At 41.9% G+C, this 18557-nt stretch overlaps 1 protein-coding gene across 2 annotated transcripts in view; it reads right to left on the minus strand.

The window, feature by feature from the left end:
* The window catches only part of SNTB1 (syntrophin beta 1), a 150265-nt gene that overhangs the window by 47099 nt on the left and 84609 nt on the right, over nt 1-18557 (minus strand). For both annotated transcript variants that reach the window (XM_067530919.1, XM_067530917.1), the window contains exon 3: nt 13196-13403. In XM_067530919.1, coding sequence (XP_067387020.1) covers nt 13196-13403 — 208 coding nt within the window. The remainder of the gene's footprint in view (nt 1-13195; nt 13404-18557) is intronic.

Here is an 18557-nt window from a genome sequence, read left to right on the forward strand (position 1 = left end):
ATAACATTCTTTCAGCCTTATTGATAAGTTTTTGTTGTATTACAATGATGGCTTGAAACTCTCTGGCATTAATTCCACCTTTGCATGTCTAATGTCCTCTTGCAGCTGGACGTTTAAGGCTTATGCTCATCCCAGCATTCTTTGTTTCTTGTTCGTGTGGTTAACATGCAATGTTTGTTTTCTTTCCTAATCCTTAAACTGGGGTAAATGGCAGTGAGTAACAGATTGTTCATGTTGGGACTTTTGCCCATGGCTCTATGTGGATGATTAATCAGCTGCCTGTTAACAAGGCCATGTGGGTAACAATCTGGAATGTAACTAATTTGGGGCCAAATTCTGGAGCCCTTACCCAAGTGAAATTCTTGTGGATTTAGAGACTGAATAAAGAGTGCAGGATTCAGCCATTTGTCTCTTAGTGAATTAGTGTCTTCAGAATTAGTTGCTAACAATGCAATTAATGCAATGGGTCAGATCTGAGGTAACGCCACTGACTTCAGTGGAAGTATTCTGGATTTACACCAGTGTAAAATGAGATCATAATCTGGCCCTTTCAATCCAACACCATTTCTCACAATTGAGCCAAACCACTTGCATATAAACTAACTGTCGTGACAACATTCTAGTACCTCAAGCTCATGGCAGACTATTGTAGTTGATGGCGCCTGGAGCCAACCTTTTCCAAGATAGTTTCTGTTGTATTTCATCTGCATAATGCAATCACAAGCCACGAGTTAAACGTTTTCCTCAATGGCCAATGGCTGCAGCATGACCCAAACCCAGTTTACCTTGGTGTGACATTGGATGGGTCATTAACATACCACAGCCATTTGAGGAAGACGGCAGCCAAAGCACAACCTGCTCAGAAAATTGGCTGGTTTAACCTGGGGTGTGAATGTCCGGACGCTCAGAACATCAGCCCTTGCCCTCTGCTATTCAACAGCAGAATACTGTGCTCCTGTCTGGTGTCACTCATCTCACACGAGGCTGGTCGATGTACAACTTCACAAAGCTATGCATATTGTTACCGGGACTTTACGGCAATTCTCTTGCCATGGCTACTGATACTTGGTAACACCGCCCCATATTCACTTTGAGAAGGCCTCCGTCATGCTGCTGGCCAAGATCTGTGAGCATAGTGACCTGCCTTTGTACGCAAACCTCTTTAACCACCTGCTAGCTTGCCTGTCTTCTAGACACCATTTATGGTCATTTATGCCTCCACAGGACATGACGGTGGAATCTGCTTGGCTCAACAAGTGGTCAGTGTCAACAGTCGTTAATCACTTTCTTGTCACTGACCCATCTGTCCACCAGGTTTTGATCCGCCAAGGCACCCCTGGTCATCTCTGAATCTGTTTCGAACAGGACAGGGCAACTGTGTGGCCAATCTCTTGAAATGGGGGTTCTCTAATGACCCGCGATACAGCTGCGGTCAACTTCAGACTATGTCACATATCCTTGATGAGTGCCCATTGACTTATTTTGACAGTGGGCAACCTGCTCTCCACCTGGCTGATAATGATGCCATCAAATGGCCGGGCACATTGCGCATATGCTGATAGTACTTCAACCACTGATCAAAGTGGCCTTTTCCTATGAAGATGGAAGGCCTCCCTGGGTAATGTATTGATACATATGTCATCACACATTTTGTCAAATGGAAATCATAGCACTGCTCTAAAATGCCTTGAAATCCCAAAAGAATCATTGTGTGGTAATCTGACAACCTTAAATTTATTATTAAATGGCTCATCCCCAAATCAGCTTCTCCTTTGGTAGTAAAAGCATTACCTTACTGTTTAAATGTTCAGGCTTTAATCTCTGTTTTACAGTTCATAAAGCACCTTTATGATGTAGAGAATTTCTTTTAAACAGACAGAGGATGGCTTGTTTTCCCTCCCTTGATTACATCCTACTCCCACAAGCAACGAACCTGTGACATGCACTACTGTTTTTAATTGTCTGCTTCTATTAAGATGCCAGCACAGTGCGTCTCTTTGAAGCCCCAGTGTGATTTTGCTACGTGCTTGGCATCAGTATGGGTAGGTCTGAGGTTAATGTGTACACCATACAACTCATTAGCTGCATGTTACTATCAGAGCCAAAAATCAACATGATTGATCCAACAATATGTTTGGTCTTGGGACTGAGCCTCAAATGAGGTCTTATCAAAAAGCAAAGGTCAGCAGCTTGGCACAATTATGCTGCACATATTAAAAGCTTTTCTTTCAAACAGTTCATTAGGGACTGTAAGAATGACAACTAATATGGGCCTCATTAAAAATGAGAAGAGGAAACCCCTTGGAGAGGACAAGGAAGCTCCATCACTATCAATTTGTTTTTTCACTCTTTCGCTAAAGCTTTTATTTATGTTACTGTAAAAACAGTGGAGGGCTTAACCAGGAGGGGGGAAAGTAATAACACTTCAGGGGAATTAATATAACTCATTACTGCTCAAAATGAGCAGATAGGATAACTTTGCACCAAGAAATCAGCCTATACAGTTGAAGAGTTTGCGGGAAGGGGAGGAATTGAGTTAAAGCACTTCTGTCAGTGTTTCCTATCAAAAAATAAATAACTAAAATAAGCAGACACTAGTCTTGGTTATGGGGGGTGGAGGATATAAGTTAACTTTTCAACTAATGGATTCCTTTCAACTGCAGTTCTTTATGAGAATTTCACACAGAACTAAACTGTTCTTGCTTCAGAAGATCCCTATGGTCAGTATTTCCAATATACTATTTTGCATTTGGCACTGCCATGTTCTCGCCTTCCATTGTGACTGGGAGCATTGAAAATGCTGGCAGCAGAACAATTAGGTTAACAGAGAAATACTGCCACACCATCTCCAAAGTTTTGTTGCAATGTAATTGTCTAATGGTGCATTTATGTTAGGGCTGTTGTGATATTATGGATTGGTTTTTTTACAGATTCAGTAACCTGGTAAAAGCATGGAGTTAATAGCTTTAGGGGCTTTAGAGGCTGATGGCTAAAATTAGACTGATTTTTAGAGTCTGCATTGAATTAATGTCTTGCCATGTTGAAAATTATAGTGCATGTAACTTTTCCCTCTCTATTATATTTTTTACTCTCATATTTTCCTAAAGGTCAATCCAATCATTCCAACAAGCAAACTTGGAGTCAGAATTTAGTTTCTTTTCAGGGTATTTTTAGAAAAATCTGTGTTTATTTATTATTTTCCATGTTAACTCGTTTGGCAAAACAGACTCTTGTGGACTGAACTGTCTCTCCAAGAGCTAATGTAGTGCTGGGAGGGGGGCTCTAGCATTGATAGCACCCAAGCAGAGGTGGAGGGGGCACTATACCCGTGAAGGACAAAGCATGCTCAGTGGAACATGCTTGGCAGACCCACTTGTTTACACCTGTGTAAAAGGTGCTCTCAGCCAGAGATGGCATCTGAGCACTAGCTAACGTGTGCAATGGCAGGGCTGGCCAGGGCCCTGATCCAATGTCCACTGATGTTGAATGGTCAGAGTCCCATTTACATTAATGGAAGCTGGATCGGACCCAGACACACCACTTCTGGTGCTAAGGACCCAGTTTTTAAAAGAAGCCTCTAATATTAGTGCCTCAATGTGTAGGTGCTTGTAAGAACATAATTGCTAAACAGCATCAGAACTGTGGTTCTTCTAGTCTGGTTGGTATCAGGGGGGACTTACCTTTCCCCAAGATTCCAGTGAAACGTTGCTGCTTGCTCTGCATACGGTGGCAATATGGGTTCCGTGCCTAGAGGAAAACTGGGGGCGGGGGCTTTGAAGAACTTCCCTCCAGTTCCATGCCATTGATTCTGTTCTGCTCTCAGTAAGGGAACTTACATGAGATCTCCTTAACCATCTTGGCATGGCCCTGACTGACACACCAGCTGACAGCCCGCTTTCTCTGTGGCCTACTCAGTGATCTCAGCATGGAGACAACCCACATGCAAGCTGGGTGCCTGGTTTCTCTGTCTTGGCGGGGATCTCACCCACACGCCAGCTGGGAGCTTCGCCTTTGGTGCAAGAGCTGCCCTGGTGACTGTGGGAGTTGGGAGGGCAGGACTACTCTTTTTCTGACATTTGCAAAGTCAGGGTGGGAGCATTACTACCCTTCAAACCCTTCTCAGAAAGCTAAAGGGATTTGATTTGATTTTTTAAGTTTAGTAGTTTGGCTTCAAGGCTTTTCTTCCTCAAATCAAAAAACCGAGAGGCATTTAGTTAAAAACGTTTCTACAACTCAGTGAAAACTCTGCCCCAGAGGGAGCCTTTTTGTGCATCGCTTGGAGGCAGACAATTTCGGAGAGTTCTCCTGTGACGTGGTCCTAAGCCAGGCTCAGAGCAACGATCTGCTCTGCCCCTAAGCTGCCACTGAGGCAGGAAACATCCCACTGTGAAGACTGTCTTACACGAAGGGAACTGAAAATAGCATAAGCACATACACTCAGGCAAAAATAGCTCAGTCAAGCAGCAGTTAAGGGTCTTTGCTACATAAGGCAGGAGCTTATAAGCAAGCTATATAAGGCAGCAAACTAGAAGAAGAGTGCTTAGATCTGGAAGCACATTTGCCAGTCAACAAGCATGTCATACCCCATCTCTAACACACTTTAAAATGTTTTACGGGAGGTAACACAGAGAGTGTGATTAACAGTTTACATCACACTTTTTAAACCATGAGTCTGCATTCTGTGATAAACTAGCATTTGCACATTTGGTAACAGATATCGACAGGAACGCAACAAAGGGATGGCTCTGCTGAAAACTGCTTAGTTAAAATGGCTCTCTTTTAGCGAGGACAAGATTTAAACAACATCAGCTGAACCATTTCGGAAACCTATCCTGATCTGTGCTTAATGTGGGCAGGGCGTACGAGAGTGGGCACCACGAAGCTATCTGTGCTAAGCATGGTTCCGGGGTGAAGCACAGACCTTGTTTTCACACCACCACCAATCCCCTGGAGAAGCAACGTTATTGAACATTTACATTTCAGTAAAGCCTAGAAGCATCCACCAGGTTGCAGCCCCATTGTGCTAGGCACTGTGATATGCACAGAAGCTGTTTGCACTAGTTTAATAAAGGGAGCCACACACTCATCATTCGGAGCCACAGCTCCAGAGGACTAGAGTGAAGGTCGAATTAGAAGGAACACTTCCCAGGATCCCTGCAGAAGCAGAGAGATACCCAGTTTCCCCATGGCAGTTCTCTGCACCCATTTCCACAGCTGTGCTCCCTCCAAGCGACGGGTCACAATTTCCTCTTTCAAAATATATACTTGGTTTGTTGACAACTTGAAGCATGTCTACAGAAGGCCAGACTGCTGGCTTTTAATTTTTACAGCTTGTTCCTGCAAAGCCTGTGTGCACCCATGTGTGTTCATACAAGATACATACTGAAGTCCATACCTCTACTGCTTTGGAAAGTGAAAAGTTAAACAAAATATCACAAACTACACGACTGCAGAATCATTTTGCCTACCAATGAAATGCAGCCCCCTCTGGATCTGAAGCAACAGTAGCAACAATATGCAATATTTTAGGACAGGAATGATGACTGATGCTGTAAATTGAGCCTCTATTGGAATTTCACTAGGGAACTGGGACTAATTATGCAACCCTTGTGCAAAGTGCTGTGGGATATGTAGGGTCTGATTTTTAAACACAGCCTGCAGTTTTGCACTTTCAAGGCACTGTAGGCACAAAAGCCAGCATTTAACCACTCAACTGTGCCCAAAACATGTGTTGTAAGTCTAGATGTGCCCAAAATTAACTGCAGGAACAAATCTGTAGGTGCAATTATCTGTGAGAACAAAACTACACTTGCAAAAATGGAGGCCAACTTTAAAAATCAGGCCTTTGCATTTGCATTCCTTTCTGTCTCATCTCTTCCAGTCACTCAACTTCCTGGCCATTTAAAAAAAAAATTCATCCTCCCATTCATATCCCTCTTCCCCCATTACCTTCTGTTCACCACCTGCTACTTATCACTTCTATTTGGTTTAGCTTTTATCATCATTTAGCTAAATAAATGATAGACATGGTAAGAATAACATATGTGTTGCCTAAGTAAAGGAGAGAGAGATAGTCCTGACAGTGTGGTTAATGGCTGCTCATTCAGGAGTCAGTTTCTCTAAATAGGTGCACCAAAAGCTACCAGAGTCTCTTCTTTCCAACACTACTTCATGAGTGTGGATAAATCTGACCTAGGAGGGAACGCCATTGAATCTGAGACAGGAAATGACTCTTCACGTTATTTCAGGTTTACGTCTTTCCTAAGCAGAGGCTGATCGTTGTTCCAGATAATGCAGACTGTTTATGTAATTAAGCACTATGCTGTGCTGTTTTACCAAGTAAATAACTAAGTTCTGGAGTTAATAAGTTTCAAAGTAAAGCAAAAAAAGGCAACAGCAGAGCTCTCCTTGTTCTTATACATGTATTCAAAAGTAAGTGATCCAGCCAGGATTTAAAAATAAGTTTCTTGTTGGGGAAATAAATAGGATTTTCCCATTTTTGTGAGGTAAGTAGCAGGAGTTTTATAACTGAGGTGAATGGGAGGGTATACAATGCTGCAATGAGATCATTATAGGTTGGGTTTATCCACTTTTCAGGGCATATGACATGACCTTTCTCTTTGATAACATTTTTACCTTATGCATGGAAGAGAATAAATGAATGTAAATGATAATTAAAACAAATTCGTCAATATACCCCAAAATAATCTCCTGTGATGATGAAAGGAGAAAAGCAGATGTAATAAAGTGCACTTTGCATGGAAAACCATAAAATAGACAACATACCATTTATGCCGGCAGAAATCCTGCTGATTGGTTAGAGAAATTATGGCATATTAGAAGTCAAAGGTCATTTTGGCTTATGTGAAAAACACCGCAGCGCTTTCTAGTGACTAGAGCAAGGAGCTGGTAATCAGGAGCCTGGATTTTATTCCTGAGTGTTATCACCTGGTTCCTAGTGTGACTTTGGCTAAGTTCCTTCGCTTCTCTGTGCCATCTATAAAATGGGGCTGCTTAAAGAAGTGATTAGTCAAAATCTGTGAGGGTACAACCATAATACCATATTTAACTTCCTGTTCTAATGGTTGCTTTGCTTATAACCTCTGGCATTAGAAGACTAAATACATAAAGGTAGTTAAATCAAAGTACCTAAATAGATTATTTTAGATGAGATAAAAATATTTTAACTACATTCAGGGTTTTTTGGCAGACATGTTTTAAACTCTACTATTATAATGGTTATGCTAAGATCCCCTTTTGTTCTTTAAAATATACCAGGCCAGTACTGAAAATCTATGACTGCAACCCATGAGTAGAGGAACAATACAGCTCTGCTGCTGCCTGCTTGTTTCACTACCAGAGTGTAAATACAAAACAAATGGGAACATGGACATTTTTTCATTTTAAGTCCAAAAAAGGACTCAGAGCAACTTTTGTGCCATTTGACTAAATCTTGTTTGGACAGCTTGCGCATTTCAGAACCAGACTGTTATGCTTCACTCCAAATGATGAGAAAAAACAGGAAAACAGATAACACACAGCAATATCAGTCCAATACTGAAGGAGACAGCTGCAATAAATGACATCTCACATAACCATATCATTGTACTGGAATTAAGGTATCTGAGTGCAGAGGAGTCTGAACTTCCTAGAATATATTAGCACACTTTTCATTTTAGAGATCTCATGCACTGAAAAATAATTCCAATTTACTTTGCCAGTTAAGTTATTTCTTCTCCTCTCCCTCATTTGGGTATGTTCTCTTCTCACATCCATCCACTGGATTTTGACAACAATAATCTGCTTGCATTCTAGGCAGAGTTATGTTAACATGTGCCAAATACTGGAGTTAAGATCCAGTGGGCAAACTCGAGAGAAGAATCTTGGCCTTATTTTAGTTTCAAATGTTATGGATATTATCCGGGACCTGGTAGCAACTCTTGCATTTAAGTTGCCTAATGTGTTCTATTACAAAGGATTCTTGAGACCTCTCTTTGAGAAGCATTAACGCTTCTGTTATTTGCAAGAGGCTTTTGATGCTGAAGGCCCTCAGGCTGGAGAAATGCATTTTCTCGGGCTAGGTCTGCACTTAAAAGTTTTGCCAGCAAAAATTAAAATTTGTTTTAAGACATTGCTGTGCCAGCAAAAGCCCTGGTGTAGATGCATTTACACCAGGAAAAAACGTGCGGTTGCTGGTGTAGCTTATTTTGTTTGCCAAACGAGAATAAGTTATATTGCCAGAAAGCACCATTTTCTGGTATACCTGTATCTTCATGAGGAAGGTCTTGTCGTTTCCTTTACGCTTACAGAAACTTTTTAATTTTAAGAGTAACTGATATTTACTAACATCAAGAAATTGAACGGTGCATTAACATTGGGTGGACCACTATTAAATAGTGTTACAGAAGGTGACAGCTTGAGAGGAGGCTAGTGAAAAATGAATCCAGATATGGAATACCTGAAACAATTTACTTCAAACATTCTATTTTTTCCTTTTGTCCCTAACACCAAAAACAGCACCCTGAGACCTGCGGCCCACAAGCCTGGCACCCCAGGGGTTGCCTGGATTGCCTGCCCTAAATCAGCTCTGATTGGTATCCCAAAAAAAAAATTGGGATGGGCACCTCGATAATCATTGTGTCTGGCTGTTCTTCTCTCCTAAATGTGCCCCATAATCTTTTGCTACGGTATTTCAAAAGATCAGCTATATCTGTTAGAGTGCACCTAAAACCCCTAGTACACAGCACTGAGCAGAGACATGCCTTTGGAGGTGCGATTGGGGCAGTGGAAATTTCATGCCAGAGATGAAAGATTCAGGGTTGGCTTTTTGATAAGTGGCCACAGTGGTCCTAGGAGCATTCTAGCAGTATGCAATTAGATGTGGCACCCTAGATGTCCTACATATTTTAATATGGCCCTACCTAAGCCCAGATTTCTAATGCCTCTATTATTTACAGTGCATGAGAGGTTGAAGTTAAAAGCTAAATTCAGTGCATGGACACAAAATATTCTAGTGCAAGCAGACAATAATTCCAGCAATTGCATCTGAATTTCTATGGGATTACATTTTACATCCCTACAATAACCAGAAAAATTCATCATGATTAATATGAGGATTTGCTACAAATTATAAAGTGGTGCTGTAAAAGCTCTTAATGGCTATCGACTAGACTCTTCCCTAAAGAGAGCTCAGATTTCTTCCCACAAGGGTCCGTGGAAGAGTTTCAGACCAGTTGCAAAAGTATGGAAAGCAGAAAAAAAACATTGAGATGAGTCAAGTAAACACAATGTAACCAATGGGCTTCATTCAACCGTGTGGGAATAACATGTTGTGATTTGCACCCTGGGGATAAGTGGCAATTGAAATAAAGAGGGGATTCCCTTCCATGGGAGCGCAAACGGTACTGCTGTTGGACAGCCCAGGGCATTTTAACCACCTAGAAATAGCTCTAAGCCTGACCAGGGCTCTCTGCAGAGTAATTCTGCCAGAGAGGGCCCCCATGGAATATGCTGAATTCACCCACTTCCTGCCAACTAACTCCTGGCTGGGATTATAGGAGGCTTGCACCATTGTGCCTCTTCCTCCAGGTCAGCCTTCTGCAACCTGGGACCTGCACCTTGCATCCCCGGGACAAAATAAAACCAACCAATTACTTTATATTGCACATACCCTTTATTTCCCCTTCTAAATGGGTTCCCCCAATAAAGCAGTTAGGAGATTTTTGATTTCTCACCATTACTACTGTACACAGCTGAGTATATAGGTAGGCGTGAAAACACGTTTACTTTTCAAAGGCAACACCTCAATATCTATCAGTGCTAATTCTTCATTGTAGCCATTCTAAAGATACAGATGTAAGTACACACAGACAAATCCCGACCCTATTAAAGTTAATGCAAATTTTGCCACTTTGGTGTTGGTCCACAAGGAATAATAAAATATGATGCAAGATTTTGAGTCATGTGAAGGGGTTCCGCGCACTGCAGGTGCACCTCCTTGCAGGTAGGCCTGGGAATTAGTTCTTGCTCTATGTGGCACGGCACCCCTTCCATCCATTATTCATGCTGACCTCTCTCATGCTGACTCAGGATGCTCTCTCTTCATCACGTGGCCCTCTGGTCAAGGTCACTATATAGTCCCCTCCCTTCCAGGCTAACAAAGGTGCCATATGTTGTTTCAGGCAGTCTTCTGTTCCAACTCCAGGTCCTGTGCCACTTAGTCATCGGGTCCCTGGGCTGGAACCTGGAGTAGCAGGTGAGCCCGGTTTCCCTTACCAGCCACTGACAAATAACCTCAGTCTACTCAGTCTCAGACCTTGTTGTTATTTCCTTAGGCTCCTTCCTACCCTGCCTCTCTATCTCCTTACCTGTCTCTGGGTTTACCCCTGGAACGTCTTCCGCTTCACCCCTTTAGGTCTCTTGTAAATCTCTCTAATCCAGGGCAGGACCCCAAAGCTTACTCTCCTCCTTGTCCTTGGCCAACTCCCTTTCCCTCAAGGGAGTGACTGCAGACCTTCTCCCTGTCACCTCTTCCTGCTCTCACCTCCTGGCTTTTAGACTCCTCCCCAGCCAGATTTCATCTGCCATTAGGCCCTATCAGTCCCTGGTTCCCCCCGAAGTGTAGCATCTGAAGTTAACCAGCCCTTCCTGGCTCACATTAATCTGCCCAGACTTGAGGAGTGTGGACACCCCTTCACAAGACATGAAGAAAACCGGGGGACCATGTGTAATGGAGATTATATGGTGACTGTCAGGAAAAGGGCAGACTGTGGATGCCTTCCTTACTGAATGAAGTAACACAGGGTTCAGCATTATAAAAATACACACTCAGTAATAATTTTAATAAGAACAAGCTGCATTTACACAGCACCTTTGATCCTGAAGGATTCACAAAATGATTCATTCACTGTTATCTAGAGAAATCAATTTTACCAGTGAAATGAGGCCTGCACTTTAGAGTGGAATGTGGAAACTATTCTGTGCCTGCATCACAACTGCAACAAATCTTGTACAAATTATGTCATGTAAGGTGTCAATGGAAAAGTTCTGATTTGCTGAGTATGATTATCCTCAGGCATGTATCATTTTTGTATCTGAAGGTATAAATATTGACCACATACTGACATCCTCACATGTGCTGTGTTCCCAGGCAACACCCATCAGGTAAAATCTACAAAGCCAGGCAGCTTTGTGTTGATGGCCAACCAAAGGCAATTAACTCTGACAATGGGCCATAGAAGAAATTCATCCCACCCACCAAGCCTTCCTGTGGAGGTCCCAGCCAGAATTTGGGCAATGGCTGTGCCTGTAAATCATCAAAGCATGTAAGGGCATGTGACTTGCTCAGGTGACCCTGGACCCCATCTTGTGCCTGTAATTTTTCACAAGCTAAGACTCAGAGCTGCGTTTGGGACAGTTAAATTCTATCCACCTAAAAGAGGGAATAAAAGATCCTGGAAACATCTCCATTTTGCCTCTTTTCTACTCTGATTCTCTGGACTGTGGATTTACAACTGAAAGGAGCATATTGGCTATGGACTGAGGACCTTCCAATCTTTTGGAAGGTACAGGAGACTTTACAAGCCAGCCGTCTGAAACATCACTGCTACAAACCTGGTACAAGAACTTTGCGACAATTGTATGTATATGATCTATTAACCCCTTAAACTCTACTTCTTTGTTCTTATACACATTTAGATCTTTGACTTCTTGTTAACTGGTGTGGTGAGACAGAAGTTTACTTTTGTTATTGGCTTGATATATTTTATGATAGAATAACCCCCAGTTTGGGGGTGGGTCTTCCCCATTTCTCAGCAGTTTGTCCTTAATCTGGCATTCTCAGCTGTGACCCACTGAGGCCTGGTGATACACTGCATAAAATGTCAGTGTATTTTCAGCATGGGTGCTTGCCTCTTCTTCATTTGAATGCTAGCACTTCCACAGTGTGCTGTCTGGCACACCGGCTGTACTGCTAAGGAACTGTCTGCAATTTCACAATTCTCCCTTATTTTAATACCGCTATGTGGTGATGTTGATCACAAATCCTTGAATAAGGAAAGGCACCCTAAGAGCAGGCAAAATAGGATTCTTTAAAGTGACCATTTAACCTGCTCATCTTTAACATGCATATTTACTTTAAGCCTATTTATATACCATTGCAAGGTGTGCAAATTGCTCTGATGCAGAACAGCTAAATTCACCTAGGATTGGGCAGACCATCTCCTGTTCTAAAGAATATAGCCCTAGCATGTAGAGATGTATGCCTTCAAAATGAGACTACATACTCACAGAAGAGGATAAAACTTTTCACACCCAATAGTTATTGGGGTTTTGCCTCTTCTTTGGGGAGATGCTTTGGAAACAATGAGTAGCCAAACATAGTCTGTGTTCAAAGAGTTTATAAAAAATGAGTGGGGAAAAGGGAGAAGCCTTTGGATGAGCACAAAGCCGCCAAGTGTAAATTTCAACGTTAAAATTCATTAGTGAGGATGAGCAGTTCTACCAGAGGTCCCTATTCTATTATGGTGAAATTCAACCCAGAACGTCATGTGATAAATAGGCCTCATGCTGGCTCTCTACAGGGTGAACTTCACCCTAAAATAAAGAGTAGGGTTAGCCATCATGGACTTTTGCTGGCTTTTCTAAGCTTGGATGGAGATGGGAAGGATACCTGAACATTTTTGCATTTTTTGCCTCATTATGAGGCACGAATACACCACATGTGCTGCTGAGGAAATCATGTGTCTTCTTAAGGATACTGTAAAGCTGTAGCCCAGCACTGCTAGTGGAACCGATCAGAGCATGAAAGCTGTTTTCCTGGAGCTCTGGCACTGAGATAAAGTTGGACCTGTTCCTGTGCATGCCTGGATTTACTTTCCACTACATCAGCGGTTCTCAAACTGCAGTCCATGGGCCACCAAGGCCTTCCTGATGTATGAAGATTTCAACATTTGAGAGCCAAGCAGTGGGAGACAGAAGAGATGGGACAGGAGGCAGGTCCCTTGGAGGATCTCCTTTCTAAATGATATGCAGAAGCAGAGATTCTGGGAACCCCTGAGTTAAATAAGATTCCACAGGTCACAGCAGGCACAATGCGAGGCCTTAATAAAGGCTAAATAAAAACACATTTCTGATTCAGCCTCTATTTCCGGACACACAGAGAGCTTTGAAATGAAAAAGAAAATAGGTTCATTACCTTTTCTGCAAGCCAGCCTAGATGCCTAATCTCTCGACTTCCAGCGATTCCTGTTTTACCCAGCTGGTCTTTCACCTCTGCAATCACCTTAGGAATAAGATCACTAACGCTGGAGTGGATGGCATTGAACCAGGCCTGGGCTGTGGCTGAATCCTTACTCCTTAGAATCACAGTGTGCTTGGCATCAGGTGAATGGACTTCAAGAAGCCTAGAAAAATGGGGGAGGGGAGGAAATGTTATGTTCACTCCCAAAAACTTGAAGTACTGAAGTGACTAAATATACTAAGCTCTCTTACAATAAAGCAAATGAGTTAAAAGGACATCAGCAAGGTCTTAAACTAAACTTACCTTTATTATGGTTGAATTTAATAGTATTCACCTTAAGGATTTCAGCTTTGGTGAGGTTAGTTGTTGTTGCTCCTTTGAAATACTGATCCTTAAAGGTGACTTGCAAGGTTAGACACTGTCCCATACTTGGAACTTCAGTGGGAGTTCCAAGCCCGAAGTGGTTAGGTTAGAAGGGACTCCTTTGTTACTTAAAGCATACTTTGCTGTTCTTCAGGCCCCCTGAATTTCCAACCTGCTGTGGATCACCACCTCCTAGCTGTCGTGATGTCCCAGCAAGCATTACGCTGGTGATGTAATACCTACCATGAACCCCTGATGGAGATGAGAATGTATCTGTAAAGGTTAGGCAACTCCCTTATTTTTCCAGCATTACACAGATTCCTAAATTGATCAATACAACTATTATATACCCTATAGAATAGTGCAACAAAGAAATAAAGAACCCCACTACCTGATCCTGTATATGGTGGTTTCCAAAGGGTTCCATTGTGGGCTTGATGTCACCAGTAAGGAGCCAGCAGCCCACATGGGTTCAGATTTCTTGGGAAGTAAATTAACAAATGTCCTGAATGCTCCCTTCAGTTAGACCCTGTTCACGCAGAGTGGGAATTTGCTAGCTACAACCACATCAAACAATGGTTCTTGCTAGCAGGGCTCTGTTATGGTTTCCCTGACTATTATGGAGATGGGTACCTTTTCCTGAGAACCATGGCCCCCAAACCTTGATGTGGGTGGCCACCTGTCATTTCAAAGTACAGTTTAGCACAGTCTTCAGGCAAAAGTGAAAATTTCCTCTCCACACTCGTCATGGGAACTGTGCCAAAACCATTACTAGCAACAACTGCTTTTAAACATAGCTGTCTCATACAGCTCTGCTCCCATGGTGGACAGAGCCCTAGATACTGATTGGTGGGGTGCTGTGTGCCTATGCACATGCATTTTTCAGATAACTTGGCGGATCACTTTGAATGCCCCCTATCTGAACTAAAAAATTAAAGCATGGCACAGCTATGAAAACAGTTGGTGAACATGGCAGTGTGGGCTTCCACATTTATTGCCTCTGTGACCCCATACTGCATTTGCGGTTTATAATACAAATAAAAGGACTCCCTCACCTAAATTCCATCTCTGCAAATTCACTACCTGAGATCTGAGGCAAGCTGTGTACTTCCTGGTTTGAACCTCATCATGGTAAGCTCCTTCGTGAAGGGCCTGGTCTTTTCTATTTCTGCAGGTAAAGTGCCGCCCCTCTCCTTGTCTGGGGCTCCCAGGCACTACTATAATCATATGTACATCATTATGAAGATCCTGAAATCTGGAGCTTAGTTAACAATTTTGTTGATGTACAAGCCAGAGAAGAATCCAACTCACTCTCCCATAGCGGAGTTAGCACTGTAGGGTTCACAGCAATCATTGAACTTTTTTGAGGGATGGCAGTGAGGGTGGAGGGAGAAGGGGTGTGTGTGAACCAGGGAGCCCCTCAATGTCAACTGGAAGAGGGCCCACCAAACTGTAACTCAAGTCAGGCCTGACACACTCATTACCTCCAACACACTGTCATAAATGTATCTAAAAAGGTGTCATGTAAGATGTATGTAAATTGGTGACACGCTGGTCCTGAAAATCATTGCATGATGTATGTGTAGGTTGTGTACAAATAGTTTTATATGCATATGCTGGAAATGTGTTCTTAAAATGTGTTTGGGAGGCAGTGCACAAACCAGCCTGCCCTAGACAAAGTAATATGGATTTACCTGTCGGATTGATTCAGTCACAGGAAAAAGACATTGAAAATATATTTATATATAAGATAAATAAATCCATCAAGCTAACAAGCAGTGGAGAAGACAGTTTAGTGATCACACCAGGGGACAGAATCTGCACCCGAGGAAGTCTTAGCTCTTGGGGCAGTGACAGTGAACTTTCAGAAATATAAGGCGAGCAAAAAGACATTTTAGATAGTTAGGAGACACAGCACCCTCTGAAAGTTGGATCCCTAGGCCTGGAGGACTACAGATGCTAATAATTTGATGTAAGAAAAAAATACTTAGGCAAAGATTGTAACTTGCTAAAATTAAGATTTGGTCACTGGAAAGCATTTGGGAAAGTCACTAGAAAGCATTTGTTTTATTTATAATCATACCTGTCCCTTTTTCTCTTGCTCAGTATCACTTAAATCTCTGTGCTTTGTTTAATGAGCTTATTCTTAGTTTTAATATGAACTACCTCAGTGCTGTTTTATACTGAACTGTGAATCTTCAATTAACCTAACCACTGTCTTTGGAGGCAGTGAACTTAATTTCTGTGAGTCTCACAGTGAGAGCATAGGCGTGCATACGGGGTGTGCCAGGTGTGCCCAGGCACAGCCCTATGCAGGGGTGTCAAACATACGGCCCGCAATCCGGCCCGCGAATCCTTTTTATCCTGCCCGCAAACTTTTTGTTGATGTTGCAAGTTGATGCTGGAGCTGCCGCCGAAAGAGTGGAGGGTGCGCGATTTCTCGGCGGACAGCAAGACACAGCGAGCTGCCGCCGAAAAAGAAGGAGCTGTGAGATTTTGCGGCGGAGACTAGGTAGTTGTGAGAATTCCGTCGGTGGGTAATTCAAATGTGGCCCGCTGGTGGAATTGAGTTTGACACCTCCAATAAAGAATAAAAAAAATTCCCTGGGTGCACATCCTAATGAAATGTGCTGCGCACACCTATGAGTGAGAGGGACTGGATGCTGAGTATAGATCTCTGGGGAACTCGGGAACTGGGGTGCACTGATCCTTACCTGCAAGGCAAGGTTAAAACTGGCAGTCTTGAGGAGTTTGCTGGTGAGGAAGATTTGTGTGGCAGGGGGAGACAATCTAATCTCCAGCAATGCATCTCTCTGCCTCAGCAAGAGTGAAACAGAATGGCTTTCAGTTCTGGGTGGCCTGAGCAGAATGTCATAGGATGTCACTAAAGTCAGCAGATACCATTCTAAATGCAAAGATTTTCAAGAGACGGAGAATAAAGTTGGGCTCCCAAATCAATATTTTAGGTACCTAAGTAAGTGTTTTTGTTTTTTGGGTTTGTTTTTTGTTTTGTTTTTTGAAAAAGTGCTGAGAGCACCCAGTTGCTTCTACTTTTCTCAACAAGAGCTGTTGGGAACTCAGCACTTTTGAAAAATCAAGCCCCTTATTTAAAATTCCTAAATATATATTTAGGACCCTAACATTAGGTTCCTATTTTAAAAGTCTTGGCCAAAGCATGCAGATCTGTTGATTAAGAAAATGACACTTTCACAAATTCACTCATCTGATCATGATCTTATTTCTTTATTAAAAAAAAAAAAAGGGGGGGGCGGGGGGTGGGGGGGAAGAAGCAGAAAGAAAGAAAAGATAGATATGCATTGGCTATCACTTATTCATTTATGGTTAGTGGGTTTATAACTATTATAAACTGTTTTCTTCTTTTAATCAAAATCTCCTGATATCCAGGTACTATATCTCACTGAAGTCAATAGGAGCAATATCTGGTTCTATTAAAACTTAGGTATTAAGTAATAACATCTAGCTCTTGTATAGAGCTTTTCATTAGTACATCTCAAAGCACTTTACAAAGTATTATCATCCCCACTTCACAGATGGGGAAGAAACTGAAGCACTGAGAGCTGATGTGACTTGCCCAAGGTCACCCAGTGGGCCAGTGACAAAGCTGGGAACACAATCCAGTGCTTTCACCACTGTCACCCATTTTAATAGTTCTTTTAAAGAGAAGTATTATGTGGGAACAAGCTTTGTATTGCGCTACTTGTAACAACAGTTAATGGCCAGCTTAATCTTGTGAAACAGTGCTCTTTGCAAAACTTTTACATGATGATATCTTTTGAAGAACCCCTACTTCTCCCCACAACTTACTGTGCTATTGTACTGTAACGGGAGACTGTTTTCAGTTACAATGGAATTTACAGCAAGTCTGTGTTTGGTTCTTTTAAAGTTAGTTTTGCAGCAAGGATTGGTTTAAAAATAAATTCTCCATGGCTAAAGATCTTCCAAATGACAACATGAATCCTTACAATTTTGAATTAGCATCCTGAATTATATCTGTCACTTAAATGAATAGATATTTTAAATACACAAACACATAGCTCGCTATGTTTGCTCCCCAGGAGTGCATTTTTCTTGGCTGCTTCTATTTAAAGTGTATCTCTAAAATAGCTATATTCCTTTTCCCTCCCATCAGCTGTGTCAAGATGCAACTAAAACAATATATAAATCGAATCCTTCAGTTTCTTGGCAAAATAAATCAATTCAGTTCTTTGTATCCTAACATTATGAGCATTTAGAGGGTTTATCCCCAGGAATTCCTTTAATTGAATCAAAATACTCAAATGATGTTACATTTGGCATCATGCAATACATTCTAATACAGAAATTCTCAAAGTATCATCTGTCAATAATTTTTTGATAGGCATTATTTTTAGGAATGGTGATTACACCCAGTTTTCTGTAAATTGCTTGTCAGACACCAAAGTTTGATGGTGATGTACTAACAACGGCAAATGGCTACATCACTTTTCACCGCATGACAAGAAAATGGAGCAATATATACTGTATTTCAAAGCGATTTCAGAACTGAGGAAACATGATGTGTTGACAGTAATGACAACTGAACATCCCCCACCCACGGAAAAGACTCTGCATGAGAAGTAACAACACAAGTGTAACCCCCTCTTGTGGCCAGTCCACATAAGAAGATGAGAGTCTACTATAGCTACCAACTATTTACTCCTTTTGCTCCATCAGCAGGGACTCATGCTTTTCAGCTGAAAGGCCATAGATCAAACCTTCCAGTCAGCCTGAATGAGGGTTGTTATATGAGCTGTGTAAATAACTGATTTTTTGTGGTTTGCTGGCAGTTCCAAGAAAACAAAATACATTGTTTTGGGTTGAACCAAAACCATTTTTTTTTTTAATTTTCAGCACGTCAGAAAAATGTCATTTCGTTTCTGTGCCTTTTTAACCGTATTTTTTTAAGCAAAGAAAA

Source organism: Emydura macquarii, unplaced genomic scaffold (assembly GCF_026122565.2).
Source record: "Emydura macquarii macquarii isolate MOO-44397 ecotype Brisbane River unplaced genomic scaffold, CSIRO-AGI_Emac_v2 contig_369, whole genome shotgun sequence".
In the NCBI taxonomy this organism is placed as follows: Eukaryota; Metazoa; Chordata; order Testudines; family Chelidae; genus Emydura; species Emydura macquarii.